At 48.3% G+C, this 19,015-nt stretch overlaps 2 protein-coding genes across 2 annotated transcripts in view; one reads left to right on the top strand and one right to left on the bottom strand.

Moving 5' to 3' along the window:
• Positions 1 to 6,668, top strand: part of ABHD2 (abhydrolase domain containing 2, acylglycerol lipase) — a 107,519-nt gene extending 100,851 nt beyond the window's left edge. Inside the window, exon 10 of the mRNA XM_060159140.1 lies at positions 776 to 6,668. Coding sequence (XP_060015123.1) covers positions 776 to 972 — 197 coding nt within the window. The 3' untranslated portion in view covers positions 973 to 6,668. The remainder of the gene's footprint in view (positions 1 to 775) is intronic.
• Positions 6,669 to 11,153: 4,485 nt separating this feature from the next.
• On the bottom strand, positions 11,154 to 18,588 carry RLBP1 (retinaldehyde binding protein 1). The gene is made up of 7 exons (XM_060120931.1): positions 18,577 to 18,588; positions 18,190 to 18,318; positions 16,748 to 16,952; positions 14,985 to 15,163; positions 12,804 to 12,962; positions 11,766 to 11,876; positions 11,154 to 11,444 (listed from the first exon to the last, which is right to left on the bottom strand). Exons 1-7 carry the CDS (start codon positions 18,586 to 18,588, stop codon positions 11,286 to 11,288), a joined length of 954 nt encoding a protein of 317 aa, XP_059976914.1. The 3' UTR covers positions 11,154 to 11,285.
• Positions 18,589 to 19,015: the final 427 nt, after the last annotated feature.

Genomic DNA, 19,015 nt, shown 5'->3' with positions numbered 1-19,015 from the left:
CTCCTTCCCCAGGCCTATTAAAGCTGAATCTGCATTTTAAGGCAGTCTCCCAGGTGATTTGGATACACGAAGTTGGGAGGTACTTGGCTGTACAATCAAGTCAGCTGGGGAGTTTTAGCAATACCAGCACCTGGGTCCTCCCTCTCTCACCTACCACCCCCCAACTCCACCCCACCCCTACCCTCAAATCAGAATCTCATTGGTCTGGATGCAACATAGGGATCATTAAAAAAAACCCAGGTGATTCTAATATGCAGCCAAGTTTGAGAACCACTTAGAGTTTTGTGTTTTTTTTTTTTTTTTTTGCGGTACGCGGGCCTCTCACTGTTGTGGCCTCTCCTGTTGCGGAGCACAGGCTCCAGACGCGCAGGCCCAGCGGCCATGGCTCACGGGCCCAGCCGCTCCACGTCATGTGGGATCCTCCCGGACCGGGCCACGAACCCGTGTCCCCTGCATCGGCAGGCGGACTCTCAACCAGTGCGCCACCAGGGAAGCCCCCACTTAGAGTTTTAAGGATCTCCTAAGGCGGTACCCATTCTGCTCCAAAGCCAAGCTGCTATTCCAAAACTTGCTAGATCCCACCATGTTGCCTGCCCCACCAAATCTCCCTCCCGCTTTGGTGAATGAGGCAGAGGGAGTAGAAATCAGTTGCCCACTTAGGTGACACCTTCGCCTGTGGGGAAAGCCTGGGCCGCCCTGGTCAGCTCACTTTTGCACCTCCTGCCCTGGAGCTGGTCAGAGAACAGTGACTCACTCAGCTGCCTTTCTCCTACAGAGAAACGGGAGAACGTCATGTTTGTGCTGCCCCTGCACGGGGGCCACCTGGGCTTCTTTGAGGGGTCCGTGCTGTTCCCCGAGCCCCTGACATGGATGGATAAGCTGGTGGTGGAGTACGCCAATGCCATTTGCCAGTGGGAACGCAACAAGTTGCAGTGCTCTGACACGGAACAGGTGGAGGCCGACCTGGAGTGAGGCAGCCCCCGGACTCTGGTGCGCACCAGCTGCCCTGGTCACCGGCTGTTTCAGGTCTCCCATCTCCCTCAGTGACCTGGATCTGACCTCACACCATCAACGGAGACCACCCACTAGAGACACCTGACTTGAAGTAGGTGGCCGTCCCTGGGAGCTCCAGGCTATTTTTGTGCTTAGTTACTGGTTTTCTCCACTGCATTGTTAGCCGTGCTGACAAGCGACGGGGTTTTCACCCTCCTGTCCGGTGTCAGCATCTGATTGCTTTCAAGCCAATTACATCTAGTTTCCCTATTAAAAATGTGTCTGAACAGCAGTTTTGCTTTGCCAATCAGAAGGCTTTTCCCCAAGAGCAGTGAAGGATGTATGTTATTTTGTGGTGGTGTATGTGTCCTGACGTAGACCCTAAAAAGAGCCAATGCTGTAGATGCAGCTCAGCTTGGGAGCCGGGGACCCTGGGCCTCCCAGGCCAAGACTGTAGCCTCCTACGTGGCAAAGAAAATTCCCTTGACTCACAAACCAAGTTTCTCCCTCACTGTCCTCTAAGACAGTTTTCCCACAGGTTGCTGCTGATGAGAGTTACCTGGGACGCTTGTTACAAATTCAGCCTCCCGGGTCCCTCCCCTTGGAGAAGCTGTTTCAGTGGGTCTGGGAAGGGGCCTGGGGATTCTAATTTTTGACAAGTGCCCCAGGTGATTCTCCTCACCAGGCAAATTTGAGAAGCACGGTTGTGCAGAGCCTTTAAATTAGAAACATCTCGGTAGTTTGTGTTGTTGAAATTCATAGTCAGAGGTATCTCTTAGATCCCAGGAGCCTCCAAAGCTGCAAGGCCTGTCGTGTACGGCTGCCCTGGTGCGATCGCTATGTGATGTCTCAGAAAGGGCTTGGGCTGGGGGTGAAGACTTCAGGCCATGCCTGACTCTGCCTCTCACTGGCTATATGACCCTGGAAAAGTCCCTTTGAACTTTTGTTTCTTCACCTGTAACATGGGGGACTTGGGCCAGGTAGATTGCCGATATCACTACCAGTTCTGAAGTTCAATGACAAACTCAGTTTACTGAGGTTTGAGAGAACACCTCTCCAGGGGAGCCTGAGAGCTATTCTAAGCATGTAGACGTCATTTGCCTTTCCTTCTTTTTTTTTATGTCCCTCATTTCATATAAAGAGGGGTTTTTTTGGTGTTTTTTTTTTAAACACTCAGTTATAATTTTATTTTTTTAACCCAGGTCTCTCTAACTCTGGCTTTTGATACCAAACAATTCAAAAGTTGGATCTGAGTTTGGAGAAATATCTTTCCAACTGAAGAGGGTGTGATTTTGAAACCAGATTTTGTAATGTAATAGCTCATATTTGTAGCGTGTTGGACAGATCTTTCCAGAGTGTTATCTTCTCAAATGAAAAGTCACTCTACATTTCAAGTACTTCTTTCCTCCAATCCTGTGGTACTTGAATATCTAAAAACCCTGCACTTTGAAAAATCAGCAGTTGCTATCTGGAACTAAACAGAATTACAAGTGAAATGACCTATAGATACTTTAAAAAAAAAAATTTCCCGGCTTCCTCTCCTTTGCTATAGGACAGACAGGAATGTAAATAGTGGGTCTGTATTTGGATGTTTAAGGGGTAAAGGGAGCCACCTGAGGGCCTGGATGCAGACCCTCATGGCCGCAGGTGAATGTAGTTTGGGCATCGGTCCAAGTCATGTGACAGTAATGTCTGTAACCTGAAGAAGTTGTTTTCTGACAATCACCAGGTCATCCTAAATAATAACATCAAAAACAGCCGTATCTGAAGAGACTGAGACTTCTATGGTCTCGACTTTGCTTCGGTACAATTTCTCACATACACCAAATTCATCATTGTGATTTTCCCCCCAAGTTGTTACTTTTCAAGTGCTTTTCTTTTTCATGTTCTTTTAGTACAAATTGGCACTTTATCATCTACCCCTCAATTTCGAAGCTAGTCTCTCCCCTCTGTTACTTTTCCCTCCAACCAACAACCACAGCTATAATCTAGAAGGTTCATGGTCATATATCCTGCTACAACCTTCATGTCTCAAGACCTTTTTTTGTGAAATTAGATGAACGAAGCAATAACTTAATGGGGTTGAATCACCATCCCAGGAAGCAAGAGGCTCCTTTTCATTTGGCTTAGGTCACATCCCTTGATCTATTCCGACAAAGCAGTGGCCAGGTACCAGCTCCATTCAGGAGGAGAAAACAGTCCTGTTGTCACACACTTGGCAGGGATGGGGGCAGGAGTCCTCGGAGCCTGGTGTGCACGGCAGTTCTGGTGGCCCACGGAGGAGAGGCAGGGCTCGGGCACAGCCTTTGTTGCCACATAACCGGAATTTACCCCACAGGACTGTGGAGACCGCCTCCCAGCTGAAATCTTTTTAGTGTGTGCCTCTGAATGGCACTTACATTCCATTTTGGCTCACATGAAATCAACTGAAGGCCTCTGTTCAAGCTCCAGGCTCTCAGGCATGGAAATAAGAGTGTAACTGTGGCTATCTTACAGGAAAATTCTTGTTTGTCCCTGAATGAGAGCACAGAGGCATTGAATTTACAGAGATGCGAGCTCGCCTAATAAACAAGGGAGCAGCATTTTATATGTAGGTCAGCTTTTTCCTTCCTCCAGCTTTCCTTGCTTTTCCTTCGTTCCTGATGATAATGTGAGGGCTCTTCTTGCTACTGAGGTCCTCTTGGGCTAAAACAAGGCAGAATTTTCAAAGAGTATTTGAATATTATATTTTAAAATCAGGTTAAAAATACAATAAAGTCAGGTTAAGGATATAAATTGCGGAAACCTAGACAGTTCTATCGCAGGAAGAACATGTTAAAAACCAAGCAGGTTTTTAACAGTTCTCCGGGTTGTTCTCCCTGCCTCTAAACAGTTTGAAGACAGTGATGAAGATCCCAGTCAAGTCAGGATTATCTGACTTGAAAAAATGGTCTCAAGTCTCCTTGATGCAATTATGTTAGTAGGGAGTTTAACAGACTTGAGGAAAACCTCTTACCTTCCCGCCCGTGAGTTTGCACCAGTGATTCCAGAGCAGAAGGAAGGCAGAAAGTTGTTTGTTGTCACTATATTCTTTGAACCTCCCCGCAGCGTTTTATACATGAGAGTGGGAATATACCTGCAAGGGGAGCGTGCCTTTCTTGACATGGTGTTAGGGAACCAGGGTTTGGGAGACTTGGATTCTTGTCCTGTCTCTAATTCACGTTGGATTGTGGGCAATCACTTCACCTCTCCGAGCTCCAATTACCTCATCTTAGACCATCTCTAAGTCTACTTAATCTACTTACACATCATTTGCCAGAACATTCCCGCTGGCCTTCTTACAGCCCTTGCAAGTGGAAACAGATAAGTCAAGACTTCGGGCTGATCTTGAGGGGACTTGGAGAGAGGGAGCTACTGCATTCAGCCTTTGCTGGTGAAGACCCTTGATTTTGCCCAAAGCCCTGTGTCTCTGACTGGCTTCTCTTCAGAGCCTCCATTGTCATCTCAATATTCTTTCTGTACTGAGGGTGGTCTTATGACTGGGACAGGTGCTGACCGTTGGAACGAGGTGAATATCCCCATCCTTCTGTGTGACTCGGGCAAGCTTTGAGAGTTCCCAGGGCAGAAACCCTTCCTGCTCAGACTTTCATTCTAAAACTACAGTCTTCATTAAAGCTGAACTTTCTGGGTAGCTGAGCTTATATGCCTGGCATCTGAATGAGAGCTCTCTTTGTCACTGTGTGGCTTGAGATCCGTTTTGCCAGCTCCGGGGAAACAATACATGTGTTCTTGTTTGTGTTTGCCAGGCAAGCAGATGTCTGAGCTGTGAGAGGCTTTTCTTTTCCCGTGGCATTGCTTCTGACTTAGTGCTAAAGTGAAGATCACTGAAACATCACGTTGAGTTGAAAACTCAGGTCTTTGTCGTTAAGGCAGGACAGGAGAGTTATTAAGAAGCATTTCACTGCAGCATCCGCTCACAATATCATCTAGAATTGTTCTCTTTGCCCAGAAAGCCTTAACTTGCCTCTAGAATATCCCCTGGTGGTACAACACTTTTGTGGCTTTGGAATTCAAATTATTCTGCTGTGGAAGTCTGAAGCAAAGCTATAGCAAAACCAGAAGATGTCTCCATGTGGCCTGTACGCTCCTTATTACATTAGGTGCCCCCACCCCTTGACAATAAGAGCAATCCAGAACTGGCCAAACACCTCATCTCTGACGCCTTTCTTCCTTCTTGGCCTCACTCTGTTGTTCAAAGCCACTTTGGATGCTTCAAAAAACCATGAAAAGTGGCCTGCCTTTGGCATTTAGAGGCCAAGCAATTGGGGGAAAGGTTTTCTTCTCCCCCCCTGTTATCAAAGCAGAGGGAAGTGCCCCCTCTTCATAAACTAGGATTGCTTTTGCCAAATTCTGTTTGAAGGGGAACGGGCCCGTACTCGCAGTGAGAACTGGGATGCTATCCAAAGCTACAGCTGCTTCCTCTTGCCTATGTCACTGCTGCAACCGCCTCGGACGCTGTAGCCCAGGCATCCCCCCGAAGTGGCCCTTGGAAGCAGCCATTCTCAGACCCCAGATGGTAGACAGCTGCCCCTTTTGAAGGAGTCAGCCCCCTGCACACACCACGTTTTCTGAACCGTTTTTCCTAGCATGTATTGTGGGTAAAACATTCACCTATCTCTAATGAATAAGCTGAAGTTAATTTCCAACCAGTGAATTAAGTCCTTTAACTCGACTCCTGTCAGTTAGTAATAAAACCTATAACCTGCCGTCTCCCCGTTCTGGTCCCCATTAGCCAAGAAATCTATTGCCGTAAGTTGGGGACAGTCCACGTATAGCACCTGCAGAAATACCCTTCATCTCAATAGGCATTCTCCTTCCAGACCACCCACATAGAGCAGCCAACAGTCACATAGAATAATTGCTGAGCCCTCAGTCCCAGCGCCAGCCACTCCCTCCCAGTGGGTGGACCGAGTTCCTGGGTGTGGGAGTTAGGTTTGGTTTGGTTTTTGTCTTGGCCTCTTTAGTTTTCCTAAAGCACAAGTCCATGTAGAATCCTGTCACCTCTCCACACCAGTTTCAGGTGATCTGGGTCTCTCCCACTGCCTCAGGAAGACCTTCACTGTACCTGAGCTTTTGACTTCTGCCACTGCAGCTGCCTTAGCGACACCAGGGGCTGGGGGCGTGGAGGGGGGAGCCAGTTTGCATCTCCCCCTTTCCTGGTTAGACTTCCATGAACCCCATTCTTCTGTTGGCAGATCTGCTTCCAGACTGATTTTTGAGAACCATCACTTTCACATTCCTAATTTTTGTTTGTTTTGTTTGATTTTTTTTTTTTGGACTTTCTGAAACTTCAAATGCTGCCCTGAAAATAATGTATTTTTGAGTTTGTGTTCTGAAAGCCTCCGTGCTGGTGGATTGGGGGTGGGGGAGGCAGAATACAGGATCCTCCAGCACTGAGGTGTTTAAGATTTGCAACTAGCAATGCAATTTTTTCTAAATATGAGGATATTTACCTTTATTAAGAAATTATACTAAACAGTGGTGTCCTTGATCATTTTATGTTCTCATATTACTTTTGGTTCTGTTTTGATTCTGTGTGGTGGTAAACAAAGATCATTACAAACAAAAACTGTAATTTTGTTACCTTTGATTCAATGGAATTTCTTTACTTAAAAAAATAAAAGGCTAAAAATGTGGCGTGGCTGTGCGTCCTTTGTAGTGGAGATTTTCTATCTAAAAGGATTCTTCCTGTGTCTTCACCGAAGCATGAGCTTGAAAGAAATGGGCAAAACACCAAGTTCTCATCACAACAGATTTTAACCCAGCCTTGCAAATACCAAGGAAATGAGCAGCCCACAGGTGTCTTTACAAGCCCATCCTCTCCAGGAAGAAAGCCAAGGCCTGGGAAGAGTGAGATATCAGCACTTTAAATACTTGCTCTATAAAGTGAACCATGTAGACAGAATGTAAGGTGAGATGTAAATGGTGGTTGCCACGCATGAGTCCCTTCCTTTTCTAATAGTGTTCTTTGAAAAGACTGGGTGAACGTGACCTAAATTAAGGTTATACTGGGTTGGTTGAGTAATGGTGGTGTTTTCTTCTCCTTTGCATCTGTCAGAATCCAAGCTAAGGGTCTCCAAGAGCCAAGCCCTGGCCCAGCCAGGACAGTTGTGCCAGTCTGTGCTCCCCCCACCCCAGGGACCTTGCACTCAGAGTTTTCTTCCCTCCTTGGCCATGCAAAACCTTTGACAAGCTAAGTGGGGTGGGGAGTGTTGGTTTTGAAGGACATGCATTAGTGAGGCCTAAAAATGCCCAATATCGAATTCCAAAGTGTATCCCTTGCTGGTAAGCAAGCTTCTCCCCCAGCACCAACCCCACCGCCCCACTTCCTATCACCCACAAAATAGCCAGACTACTTTGATCCAAGAAAACCAACTTGCAGAGAATACTACCTATGAAAAGTACCACATGAAAGAGATTTCAGGTCCAGGGTGTTAGGCAGATCGATGCCAACAGCTTGCCAATGTGGTCAGCGCACAGCTGTGCCTCTCCTGATTCTACCCTATAGATTTGCTGTCGGTGACATTTATCTACAATCACTCGCTGACCCAAGGGTGCTGATGTCTTTTTTCTTATACCTTCCAATAACAGGCCTCTCAGCTCTAGCTCTATAGGGAGTACTTTCCCATGTTAAGGACCAAACACCTAACTGGATGGCCCTCCAGCTGTATGACAGCCTCCCTCCTCATTTCTGTCTTGGTGTATCCCCCCTTAGAGGGGGTCACATGTAGCTGAGTGGTTGGGATGACCTTACCGGTGGTTTAGCCTTGAACTGCTCAATCTCTCCCCAGAGAAAAGTTAAACCTCTCTCTCTCTGTCTGTGGCTATGTGCACCCAGGACTTATATTTGATTCGTGCTGTCTACCCCATTTGGAATTACCCCAGCATCTCTACTGAAGACCATTTGGTTTCCCCTTAAAGTTATTTCCTCCTTTATCTGATGATGTTGGTGAAATTGACCTGGAATAAATGAAGCTCTAATTCCATGGTTCCTCTTCCCCACCTCTACCTACATTTCCTCTATCCCCAGAAATAAACATTTGAGACAAAGCATTGGTAGTAACAGAGCCAAGGGATTTGGAGCCAGAGTTGCTGGGTTAGGGTCCCATCCAGGCCACTTCCTAGCTCTGTGACCCTGATCAGTATTGGACTCTGGGTTTTCCTTTTTCTTTTTTTTTTTTTTAACCCCTAAGATGAGAATAATTTTAATAAGAATGCCTGTCTCTAGATATTGAGAGAATCAATAAAATAATGTTTTTCAAAGTGTTATGTTGAGCAGTCCCCTCCTGGGACCACACTTTGATTAGTAAGTCTCTCTGGTATCCGGTGAGCTTCCAGACCCTGCACTGCTAAGCTTCCTCAACACCAGAGCCACGCCCACCATTGAAAGTGGGATGAAAGGTGGTCCAGTTCACCCTGAAGGTGACTCTTCAGCTCTTTTCCTGGTTGACTTAAGACCTGGGCATCCCTCTTCCAGGAAGACTTTGCCAGGATACCAGGGAGCATTGGCCTCCTACAGCGTCCCTTACATAAACTCAAGGCTCTAAGCAGTGACCAGTCTTGCTCAAAGGCTCTCTGCGGCTGATGGCCCATTTCCCTACTGAGACCTCCATCCACACCTTAACAAATGCTTCCATCTGCTAACAGATAGTATTTCCCCAAAGGGCCACATGACGCATCACTGTGACTTCCCAACCTTTGCTATGCTCAGATTACTTTCACATGCAGAACCCCTGCCTCATCCCAGACGTCTCCAGAAAGGAAGGTGTTCTGAGCAGCAAGTGGTCCTCCTTCCCATATTTGCTGGCTTTCAAGAGTATTTTACTGTCCCTCTTCCTCTCTCATTAATGCGGGGGTTGTGGCCACTTGTAGGAATACAGCATATGTAGGCAGCTCGGATTCTGTGAGACTGAGCACATCAGATTTTAACATTAACATTCGTGGTCTTCAGGCACCTGTTCCCAAAGGTGGCAGCACCACCTTCCTGGCAAGGTCTGGCTCGGCCTGCCCCTGGCTAGTCTGTCCCTGGGCATGGAGGGGCAGTACCACGGCACGGCCAGCAGGGGGTGGTGGCAGCCCACGGTCAGAACCGACTCGCTGGGTCCCAACCCTCTAGCTTCTTCCTCAGAAAGCCCCTGGGCTTTTACGTCAAACCCTCCCTAAGCTAAGGCCCTAGCCCTGCTGACTTTAGGAGAGACACCAGCATCCGTTTGGATTTGAGTAAGACAAAGCTGCCCCAAGAGCCTCTGCCTGCAGTTTTTTCCATATCCTGATCTCATTTATAAATTAGAGCTCCCACAAATCAGAGGGTGGGACTAGGAGGGCTCCTGGCAATTAGGGGCCAGGGGAAAGATGGGAGTCATCCAAGAGGAATCAGCCACTGTTTCCCTCAAATTTGGGACACAACTCTTTTACAGAACAATTATAAGTGTATCTTGAAAGTTTAAAAAATGCTCGTTCCTTTAATTTTTTAAACTCAGCCTCATCCCTGCTCCCACTCCACCAACACCTGTACTGTCGACTCACCAATGCCCTCTATCTTGGCAAACGCAAGTCCCCATTCTCTTATCACTTGCCCCCTCAGCGGCATGTTTGTGCCCTCACACTTGAAATACCTTCTTAGCTCCAGATGTTCTAGGAGATCTCTCGGGGTGAGGCTGCTGAGCCCCCTTCAACCATATCACCTCCACTCTTTTTAGGCTTAATACTAGAGTTCCATGTAAGGTTTGATTTGGAAAAGTTTCAAAGGGTTTAAAGAAGGGTTTGGGAGAAATCCTCACTGGTCAGCCACCCACAATAATTTGCTATGATTCCTCCTCCAGCTCTGAAGTCGTATGTATATCATTTATGAACATAGATTGTTGACTGTGAACATCATAGAGAAGGAAATTACTTGGGTGATGAGCATACACTGCAAACCCTAGAACTGAAAGAAAAGATATAAGAAGTAAATGCATATATATGTACAGTCACATATATATGTACATGTACATAGCCACAATGGAAAACGAGAAAGAGAATTCAGTGGTTCAGAGAAATTCCTAAAGGCGTGAAAGCAGACTGCATTGGATTGAACCCACAGCCCAGGAAACAGCTGAAGGTCCTGCCCCAAAAGGTGGGTACAGCACCAAGGGTGCTTCATGCCCAGAAGGAGGCAAGAGCAGAGAAGTCTTGGGATGATTATCAGGGTACCTCGTGGAGGCAGCCAGGCCAGGTGACCCTCACCCACCACCATGAGCCAGACAACAGGAACAAATGTCTGCCTCCACTGGGAAAGTCAGTGTAGGATCTTGGGAAAAGAATCTGTCAGTGCCTATGAGCCTCATGCCCAGAAGAAGCCAGGCCTTCCCCAAGACAGAGCAGCATGCCCAGCACACACTCAAAAGTCACCAGACACTTGAGGAAAGCCAACTGCACAGAAAGGAAAGCATTTATATTTGTCTAAATATGCAGAGCTTGAAAGTAGAAGTTCATTTCTATAAGGTGTCTGAGACTGAAGACAAAGAAGAGCTTTCACTGTATAACTTGAGGACTGGGAGAGTGCTCAGAGAGGATACCATCTGTAAATCTAAGTAAAACCATCCGTTGAGGCAAGGGGTCTGGAGGAGAGAGCTTTGGTGGAGAGACCCCACAGACAGGAGGGGGACACAACTGCCACCCTTGAAGAAAGTCCAAGCTCCTGACCACCACTGCATACATCAGACTGCACCTGACTGAGGGGGACCAGACCACCCCAAAATGGAGCTACTTCAAGGCTGCTTCCACCCTGGAATTACCCGTGGAAAGCGTTTCACCTGCCTACCAGCCACCAAGATCACTATACTTGCCAGACCATTTTCACTTATATTCCCCCTCTCTTATCTTCTTTTTTATATTTTTAGGGGTGGGAGAGACTTTTAAACCAGCCTCCTTGCCTATTTTCACAGACCCTAAATAGTAAAACTATTACAAAGAAAATCACTGAGAAGCTTGATTAGAGTCTTTGACACTCAACCCCACACAAGTCTCCGTCCTAAAGCTTCAGAGGCAGTAGGAATATAACTGCCCTCACTTCTTCTTGCTCAAGGGAATTCCCCTGCTTTTTTATTGCCCCCCAGCTTGGGAGGAGGGTGACACCTGAGCTCACCCAAGCTTAGGAAGGTTCAGAGGAACCACAGTCATCCCAGGCAGCCCTTTTCCCAGCCTTCTGGGTCCAGGGCAGCTGAGGAGAGGCCCAGGGACACTAACTACAGATCAGATGGCAGGGGATGTTCTCAGAAGGCTGTGTTCTCAGCTTGGGCCCGGGGACCAAAGAGCTGTTCAGCAACGACTTTGCCGTCATACTTGGGCAGTGTGCCCCCAAAGTCGGAGGGCAGGGTGTCCTCGTTGAACTCCTGGTAGAAGCTGGAGAGGTCTTCTCCGTGGACAAAGACCTGCAGGGAAGCAGAGGAGATAGAGCTGAGCAAGGGGGTTCCCTTAGGATGAGGGCTGGGAGGAGAAGAGGGACAGGACAAAGGCACACATGCCATCTCTGCCTGGTGATGGCCTGCTCAAAAGTCCTCCTTGTTGTGCTGTCTGTGGGATCCACTTGGTTCGGAACCCTGGTACAGAGCCTGAGGAGGGCTCAGGCGGGGTGCCCTCCTCCTCCACCTTCATCCCTCTTGTCTCCTGAACCCTTTCCTGCTACAACCCCCTTCACTCACTCACACACCAGACAATCACCGGGCACCTTCCCTGCGTGGCCACGCACTCACCCTCTGGAGCAATTTGCTCTTCAAGAAGGGCTTGACCACGTTGTAGGTTGTGGTGAAGTACCACGGCTGGTGGATGAAGTGGATGGCTTTGAACCGGGCTGGGAAGGAATCCTGCAGGGACAGACAGCACCCCACCACATGCCCCATGACCTCAGAGGTTCCCACTCACTCTCCCACTGCCTCTCCCCATGACAAGAGGACAGAGTTGTCATCACTCGGTTGCCCCAGAGGATAGCCCACTGAAGGTTCCATCCCCAGGCCAGCAGCTGGGGAGCCCTGGCTTCACTGCAGCTCCAAATTGAAGGAAGGATGCCCCAGAGGCCACGCAACCCAACACTCGTCCTGCAGATGCACAAAACCTTGTAATTAGGTGGAATAAGGAAATGAATTGGTAGCCTTGCAAGGTTTTTCAAATCCACTTGCCTTCTGAGCGGACTGCAAACTATTATAGACCAGAGGTACACTATTGTCATGCCTCATTGTCCTTTGTCCCCTCCCATGACTCCCACCTCCCATCTCTCCTTTCCAAGGCAAAGCAGATTTAAGATTAGATTAGGTCTAAGAAAGGACTTCTGACACATGAGTATATAGGAGTGAGTTGTCAGGAGCATTAATGATATCTCTTTCTCAGGAGAAATTCACATCCAGAGGGAGGCAGCATGACATATGTGGACAGAGAATGGGATTCTAGGTCAGAAGGTGTAGGTTCAAGTCCCGCCTCTGCCACTTGATAGCTGTGTGACCTTGAGAAGTCACTCAAATCTCTGAGCCTAGATTTCCAGGTTTGTAAAGCGAAGCAGGGAAGCAGGGAGAGAATGCTTTTAAGAAGTTAATAAATTAATGAATGTGAACACGTGGCAAACTGTTGATCACCACGAAGTGTTTGTGGCTGGGGCTGTGATTGTCATTGCTCTTTTGGGCACTAGGCGGCTGTCTTCTCAGGTCCCTGCTAACATCATTAAACCGGGAAACCCGGCCCAGCCTCCCAGCCTTCCCACCCGTGAGAGGCTCCTGCAGGACAGGGTTCTGTGGCCTCACCTGGAGCATGTCCACCATCTTCCTGAGATCTGAAGCCCGAAGTCCAGCAGCCTGCTGCATGGTAAAGCCCTTGAAGTTCTCAATGATGCAAAAGCCATTAATTTGAGTTTCCTCATTCTCCAGTAGCTTCTCCAGGATGAAACAGTATGCCTGCAAGATCTTGGGCACAACGTGAACGGGCTGTAAGATCCAACCCACAAAGACAGTAAAGACTCAAGGTCCTAACGGGAGAGCTAACTGGTATACCCCTTCCCAGAGGTAATTTGTCACGGGCTTTGAGCTGGGACAGTCCACCTCTGTGAATGTATGCCAAGAAAATAATCTTCAATGTCATATCCACGGTTAGATGCCAGAGTGTTTATCCTTGTACCCCTATGATAGTGGAACAACCTAAATGTCCAGCAATAAGGGACTGGTGAAATTATGGTGTATTCATGCCATGGAGTATTCTAGAACGGTGATATATAAGACTAATGATATAGAAAGATATCCATTCATGGTGTATTATTGTAGCATACAATCCCATTTTTATAAGAAAAAATATGTATGTCTGTGTGCATATGCGTTCACATATGTTTCTAGGTTTCTAGAAAAAATAGGCTGGAAGGATGTCAGTGGTAGAAATCTCTGGGTGGTAGAATTGTGGATGATTTTAAATTTGTGATTTTTTTGGTATTTTCTAAAATGAGTAGATATCACTTATGTAATAAGAAAAAATATTTGTAAGTCTCTTCCTTACCATACGTATGTATGCCTCAGTCCTAAAGCCAGTATCTTATTCAGTAGCAAACACTACAGGCATCCCTAATACGATCAGGAACAAGATAAGCATGTTCACTTTCCCCACCACTCTTCAACTCTGTGTTGGAAGTAGTGGCCAGTGCATCCAAGTTGTTTTTTTTTTTTTTTTTAAATCAAGGGTATAAGAACTAGAAGAGGAAAAGAAAAAATGTCCCCCATTTACAGATAATATGATAGTATTCTTAGAAAATCTGAGAGAGTCATTTATATGAGTAACATAAATAACAGAAGAATTCAGTAAAAATACCAGGATACGAAATTAACATACAAAACCAATAATCTTCATAGATACAAAAAATAACCAAGTAGGAGATATAATGGCAGAGAAAGTCCCACCTATAGCAACAATAAAATAAATACTTACGACAAACTTATTGACAAACATGCATAAGGTTTGAAAACTTTAAAACACTCCTGGAAGCTCAAAATGTAAAAGGGAAGGCATCCCTTTTTTGTGGATAGTACCACTGGCCATGGATGTTGCATTCATAAAGATGCTGATTCTCCCCAAGTTTGTTATTTACATTAATGTTATACCAATATAAGTCTCCTGACATTTCTCCTAGAGCTTAATAAATTAATTCTAAAGTTCATAAGGAAAGGTAAACATGCAAGAATAGCTAGAAAAGCCCTGAAAAAGAGGAGCATTAAGGACAGAACTAATCCCAACAGATATTAAACATTCTATACCATCTCTATAATTAAAACAGTGTGATGTTGAAGCATGAAAAGACAGACCGATGGCACAGAATAGAAAGTCCAGAAATAGATCCAAACACATATGAAGATGCAGAATATGATAAAGATGGCATCTCAAGCCACTGGGGAAAACGATGGACTTCTAAATAAATGGTGTTGCGACTACTAGGCAGCATTTTCTAAAATGAGTTTGTACTTTTTTTTTAAGGCCTGGTGACACATGCCAAAGTTCTCCCAAGATAAACCCTAGTTCCCCCGCTAGGACAGCTCTCTTAAGGGCCTGACAAGTGAAATCACATATATATATATATATATATATATATATATATATATATATATATATATATATGTGGTCGGTGTTGCTCTCAGCTTTCAGCATTTGGCAGGGCTGATCCCAGCTCGTGGCCCACAGCTGTCACTCCCACTTGGCAGGGGTACCAGGGGCTGGCAATGTACTGGCCAGTGGGCCCTGCCTTCAAAGCTGCTGGGTTTTCCAGCTGCCATGGCACATCCTAGGATTTCTCCTCCTGCCGGGAAAGGGTCTGGTGCCATGAGCTACTGGCCATTCCCCCACAAACCTCGCCTCCTGGGGAGCCAGGAATGAGGGTCCAATAGAGGCCAGGTTTGGAGGAGGGAGCCCAGCCCAGGAGATGGGAGGGAGCCAGGCGAATCCCCACTGACCTCATCAAAGGTGATTTCTTCAGAGTCCCAGTTCTCAATATTGAAGAGCATGACCACTCGGCCATACTTGTCCCGACTGGAGAGGACACCAGGGTAGCCAGCCTCGACAGTGCAGCGGACAGCCTCCAGGGAGAGGCTGTCAAAGAGCTCTGGGTACTGCAGCCGGAAGTTCACATAGCCTGGCAGAAGGGGAGCAGAAGAGGCCCCTCAGGGAGCCAGCCCATCCTGGGGTGGCACATGGTGGGCATCCAGAGACCCAGGCTCCTGCCTGGCTCCTCCACCTACATGCTATGTGTAACCCAGCAGGATACTCAACCTTTCTGTGCCCCATATTACCTCTCCAAAAAATAGGACGATAATATTGGCCTATCTCACCAAATTGCTGTGGTAATCAAACAAGATTCCAGGTACAGACGCCATGAGTAAACTGTAAAAATACAAGATGGAATCCTAAATCTAAGGACAATTACTATTTGGTATTTTTCTCTTTCCCAACGGTAGAGGCACAGGTTTCTCAGTTGGGCACAGGGTTAGCTGAGTGGCGGGGTGGGGAAATGACCCCCAGATAAAACCCAAAGCAGGACACAGAGGCCCTCTCTGACTCCAGCGGCACTCCCACCACCCACTAACCCCACCCTGACCCATCCTGAACAGGTCCCCGCCTATCTGCGATTGTCTCTTCCACCAAACCCCGGAGGGACCAGGCCCAGAGGAGGTTTGGGGAGGCATTTGCCAAGGGAAAGCCACTGACCTCCTCGCTGCTCCTCCAACACTCCAGGCCCGTTCCCACCACCTAGCCTTCGTCTTTGCTGTACCCTCTGCTATACTGCTCTTTCCCCAGGCATCTCATTTCCTTCGAGTTTTTCTTTAAGAGTTCTCTTTGCACTGGAGCCTTCCTAGCCTCTTTACCTGAAACTTCAACCCCTCAGTTCTTTATATCCACCTTCTTTATTTTTCTCTGTATATTTTTATTTTATTTGTCTGGTTTATTATTTCCACCATTAGACTATAAGACCCACGAGGGCCGGCAGTTCTTGTCTGCTTTGTTCTCTGCCACATCCTTTGGCCTAAAACAGCGGTTGGCAAAGCAAAGCAGAGAATTACCATTTGCGGAAGGAAGGAAGAAGTAAGGAGAATCATCAGCCTGCATAGGGCCTGCTCAGACACCCCTTCCCTCCACCAGCACCAGGGACTTGATTTCCTTAAGACACTGGTCTTCATCCCGTGGGCACGGCCAGGTTGGTTCTGTCCTTGGGACTCACCCCCAGGGCTGGCACCATCTTCAATTCTACTATGCGTGAGGTTTGGGTACCTGAGGGGAGTCAAGCTCATACCCACCTTCCCTGCAGTGCTCCAGAGCCAAAACCTAGGCTGGGCGGGTGGGGAAGGGGAGAGCAGCGGTGAGAGAGGAAACTACCCCAATTTGGGTGACTCAGTTCTGCTCATTGAGACTCAGGAGAGTGGAGAGGCGGGGCCAGACCTCTAGGAATCTGGTCCTGCCAGACTCATCCTATCCTTGTCAGAGCTGAAAGGGATCTTGAAGGCTATGTAGTTCACACACCCATTTTACAGGGAAGGAAAAGGAGGCTCAGAGAGAGTGACTTGTATGGCACAGGGAATGGGAGGGAAGTGAAGGAGTCGGTCTCAGTGCCCGGGTGAGGGTCAACGCCCTCCTCGTGACCTTCCCCCCTTCCCCCCTCACTCCCCCCCCCCCCCCCCCCCCCGTAGCCTTCCCAGGGCCACCCATCCGGCGCAGGCCTCACCTCTGAGCAGCTCGTAGGCTCGGCCCACGTGGAATTTGCGCGCGCGGATGAAGCGCAGGAAGAAGGCGCTGTCCTTTCCCTGCACCCTCTCCGCCACGGCCACGGCCAGCTCCTGACCCGAGGCTGCCTCCCCCTGCACCAGCTCCTGCAGCTCCCGCACCGCCTCCTCCCGGGTCTCCTCCCTCTCATTCAGCTCGTCCTTGGCCTGGAACAGGGGTGGGGTGCAGGCATGAAGTCAGGTAGGCGCGGGTGCGGGAGGCTCCTCCAGGTGCCAGACCGGCTGAGGGGCAGAGGGCACGGCAGCTGGGGACATGGCTGCTCTGTCCGCAGGGGCAGCTTCTGCACTGGCAGCACCTCAGACTGCCAATTACATTTGGAGAAAATTAAGTCAAACTTTCATCCTGGGTTTGTTTGAGGAGACAGCCAGAGAGCTAAACGTTTCTAATCACAACAGCCTACTGGAGCCCTGAATTAGCACACTGCTAAGTCCTTTAGATACATTATGTTTTTAAATCTTTGCCACAATCCGTCACAGGAAGGTTGTCATCTTATCCCCATTTCTCAGGGTGAGCAGACTGAGGCTGATAGAGGTCAAGGTATTCTTGACCAAGGTCACCCAGATAAAAAGGGGTGAAGCTGAAACTCTTACTCAGGTTGGACTTTTAATCGCTTCACTCTGCTGCCTCCCAGGCTCATTTCTGATCTTTCCAAAATCAAAGATACCAGGCAGATGGCAGCCTGTCCTCTGCCTCCTATTCCTCCCCTTGGCTGAGCCTGGAGAACTCCTCAGCATACCAGGGGCAGCTCTTTCCTTGGATGGCATGAGGGGGAAAGGCAGGTCTGGGGGAGCTCAGAGCACCTTTCCCTTGAGACACCCAGGGAGCAGAGATGGAAGCCAGGAGCCCGGGTCCAGCTCAACCCCAACACAGCTCTGCCACCCTCCACAGAGCACAGTCTGATAAACTCCGAACTGGTTCAACAACTTTCTTTCACAGGTACAGAAAGCAAGACCCAAAGAGGGAAAGAAGTTTGCTCAAGGTCACACAGCAAGTTGGAAGTCGGTCTGGTATTAGAACTCAGGCCTTTTCCTATCCAATGGGGGCAGCAGGTGGATCCCTGTTCTCCAAGACCATTGCAAACCAATGTTCCTCACATCTGAGTCTAGGATGATCCCTGGTCCAGAAGCCCTAGGTCTCGGCATTGGTTTCAGGGAACACTGTTGGTGCCATAGTCTTGGAATAGGCTGGCCTGGACATCTGGTCACCCCAACTGCTGCCATGGCCCTGACCTTCAGAATAGCCCCTAGAACAAGCCAGTCCTTTAGGTCCAGAATGACCTGGAGAGCTGGTGCTGGACCTTTTCTACAGGAGAGAGGATGCTATCAACATTCCCCCTTGTTGCCTCTCTACCCTGTCCCTCTGCACACCCCGGGGCCACCTCACCTTCTGCAAGGTGTGGCGGGGCAGCTGGCTGCACTGGCCAAAGACAGGTCCGTGGTCTTTGGTTGTAAGCCGCTCCAGTTGGGCACGGAGCTCTTGTTCCTCTTCAGGGACCATGCGGAATGTGCCCGCCTGGGCAGAAAGAAGTCAGGAAAAGACAGGAAGAGACCCCCAGCAACCTGAGCAAGCCAGTCAAATGGGTCTGCTCAGACCCTAAACTAGTGCTTTTGTCCAAGGTCACCGTTGAGCTTCCTCCCTTTGGGTGGGGTCAGGGACCGCAGAGAGGTTGTAGGGGTGAATGCCCATAACCCTGAGCAGACCAGATGACAGAGAAACAGGAAGGGAGAAAGGGAAGGAGGGAAGGTGGATGGAGGACACAGGGGTACTCACCCCCTCTGACATGCTGCCTCTGGAAGACTCGGAGTGCTCGGAAAATGAAGGACCCCGCTTCTTCTGTCCTGGCCTCTCCAGGCAACCTCCTTCCTAGGAGAGGAAGTCAGGGCTGCAGTGGTATGGAGAAACTGTTGTGTTATTGTCTCAGAACAGTGGATCTCAAACTTTTGAGTGCATCAGAATCACGTGGGGCATTTGTTAGAAATGCAGATGCCTGGGCCCTGCACCTGTGATTCTGACTCAGGAGGTCTGAACTGGGGCCCAGGCATCTATACTTTAAAACAGCACCCCCGGTGGCTCCGAAGAAGGTGGTTCTTGGGCTACACTTTGGGAAACCCCCCTTTGAGAAGGAACACACACAAAAATACCTCAAACCTCAGTTCTTAAGATGAGTTGGCCCAGCCAGGGAAAAACTAGGATCAGCCTCCATTCTCAG

This window comes from Lagenorhynchus albirostris, chromosome 1 (assembly GCF_949774975.1).
Source record: "Lagenorhynchus albirostris chromosome 1, mLagAlb1.1, whole genome shotgun sequence".
NCBI lineage: Eukaryota > Metazoa > Chordata > Mammalia > Artiodactyla > Delphinidae > Lagenorhynchus > Lagenorhynchus albirostris.
Note: the sequence above shows the minus strand (reverse complement) of the source record. Positions and strands in the feature narration are given on the sequence as shown.

Coding starts and splice junctions, on each gene's coding strand:
- RLBP1 (XM_060120931.1), bottom strand. Junction 15,164..16,747: donor AGCCTACGAGCTGCTCAGAG/GTGAGGCCTGCG, acceptor CCCTTCTGCCAG/GCTATGTGAACTTCCGGCTG. Junction 12,963..14,984: donor AAGAAATCACCTTTGATGAG/GTCAGTGGGGAT, acceptor GTTGTGCCCAAG/ATCTTGCAGGCATACTGTTT.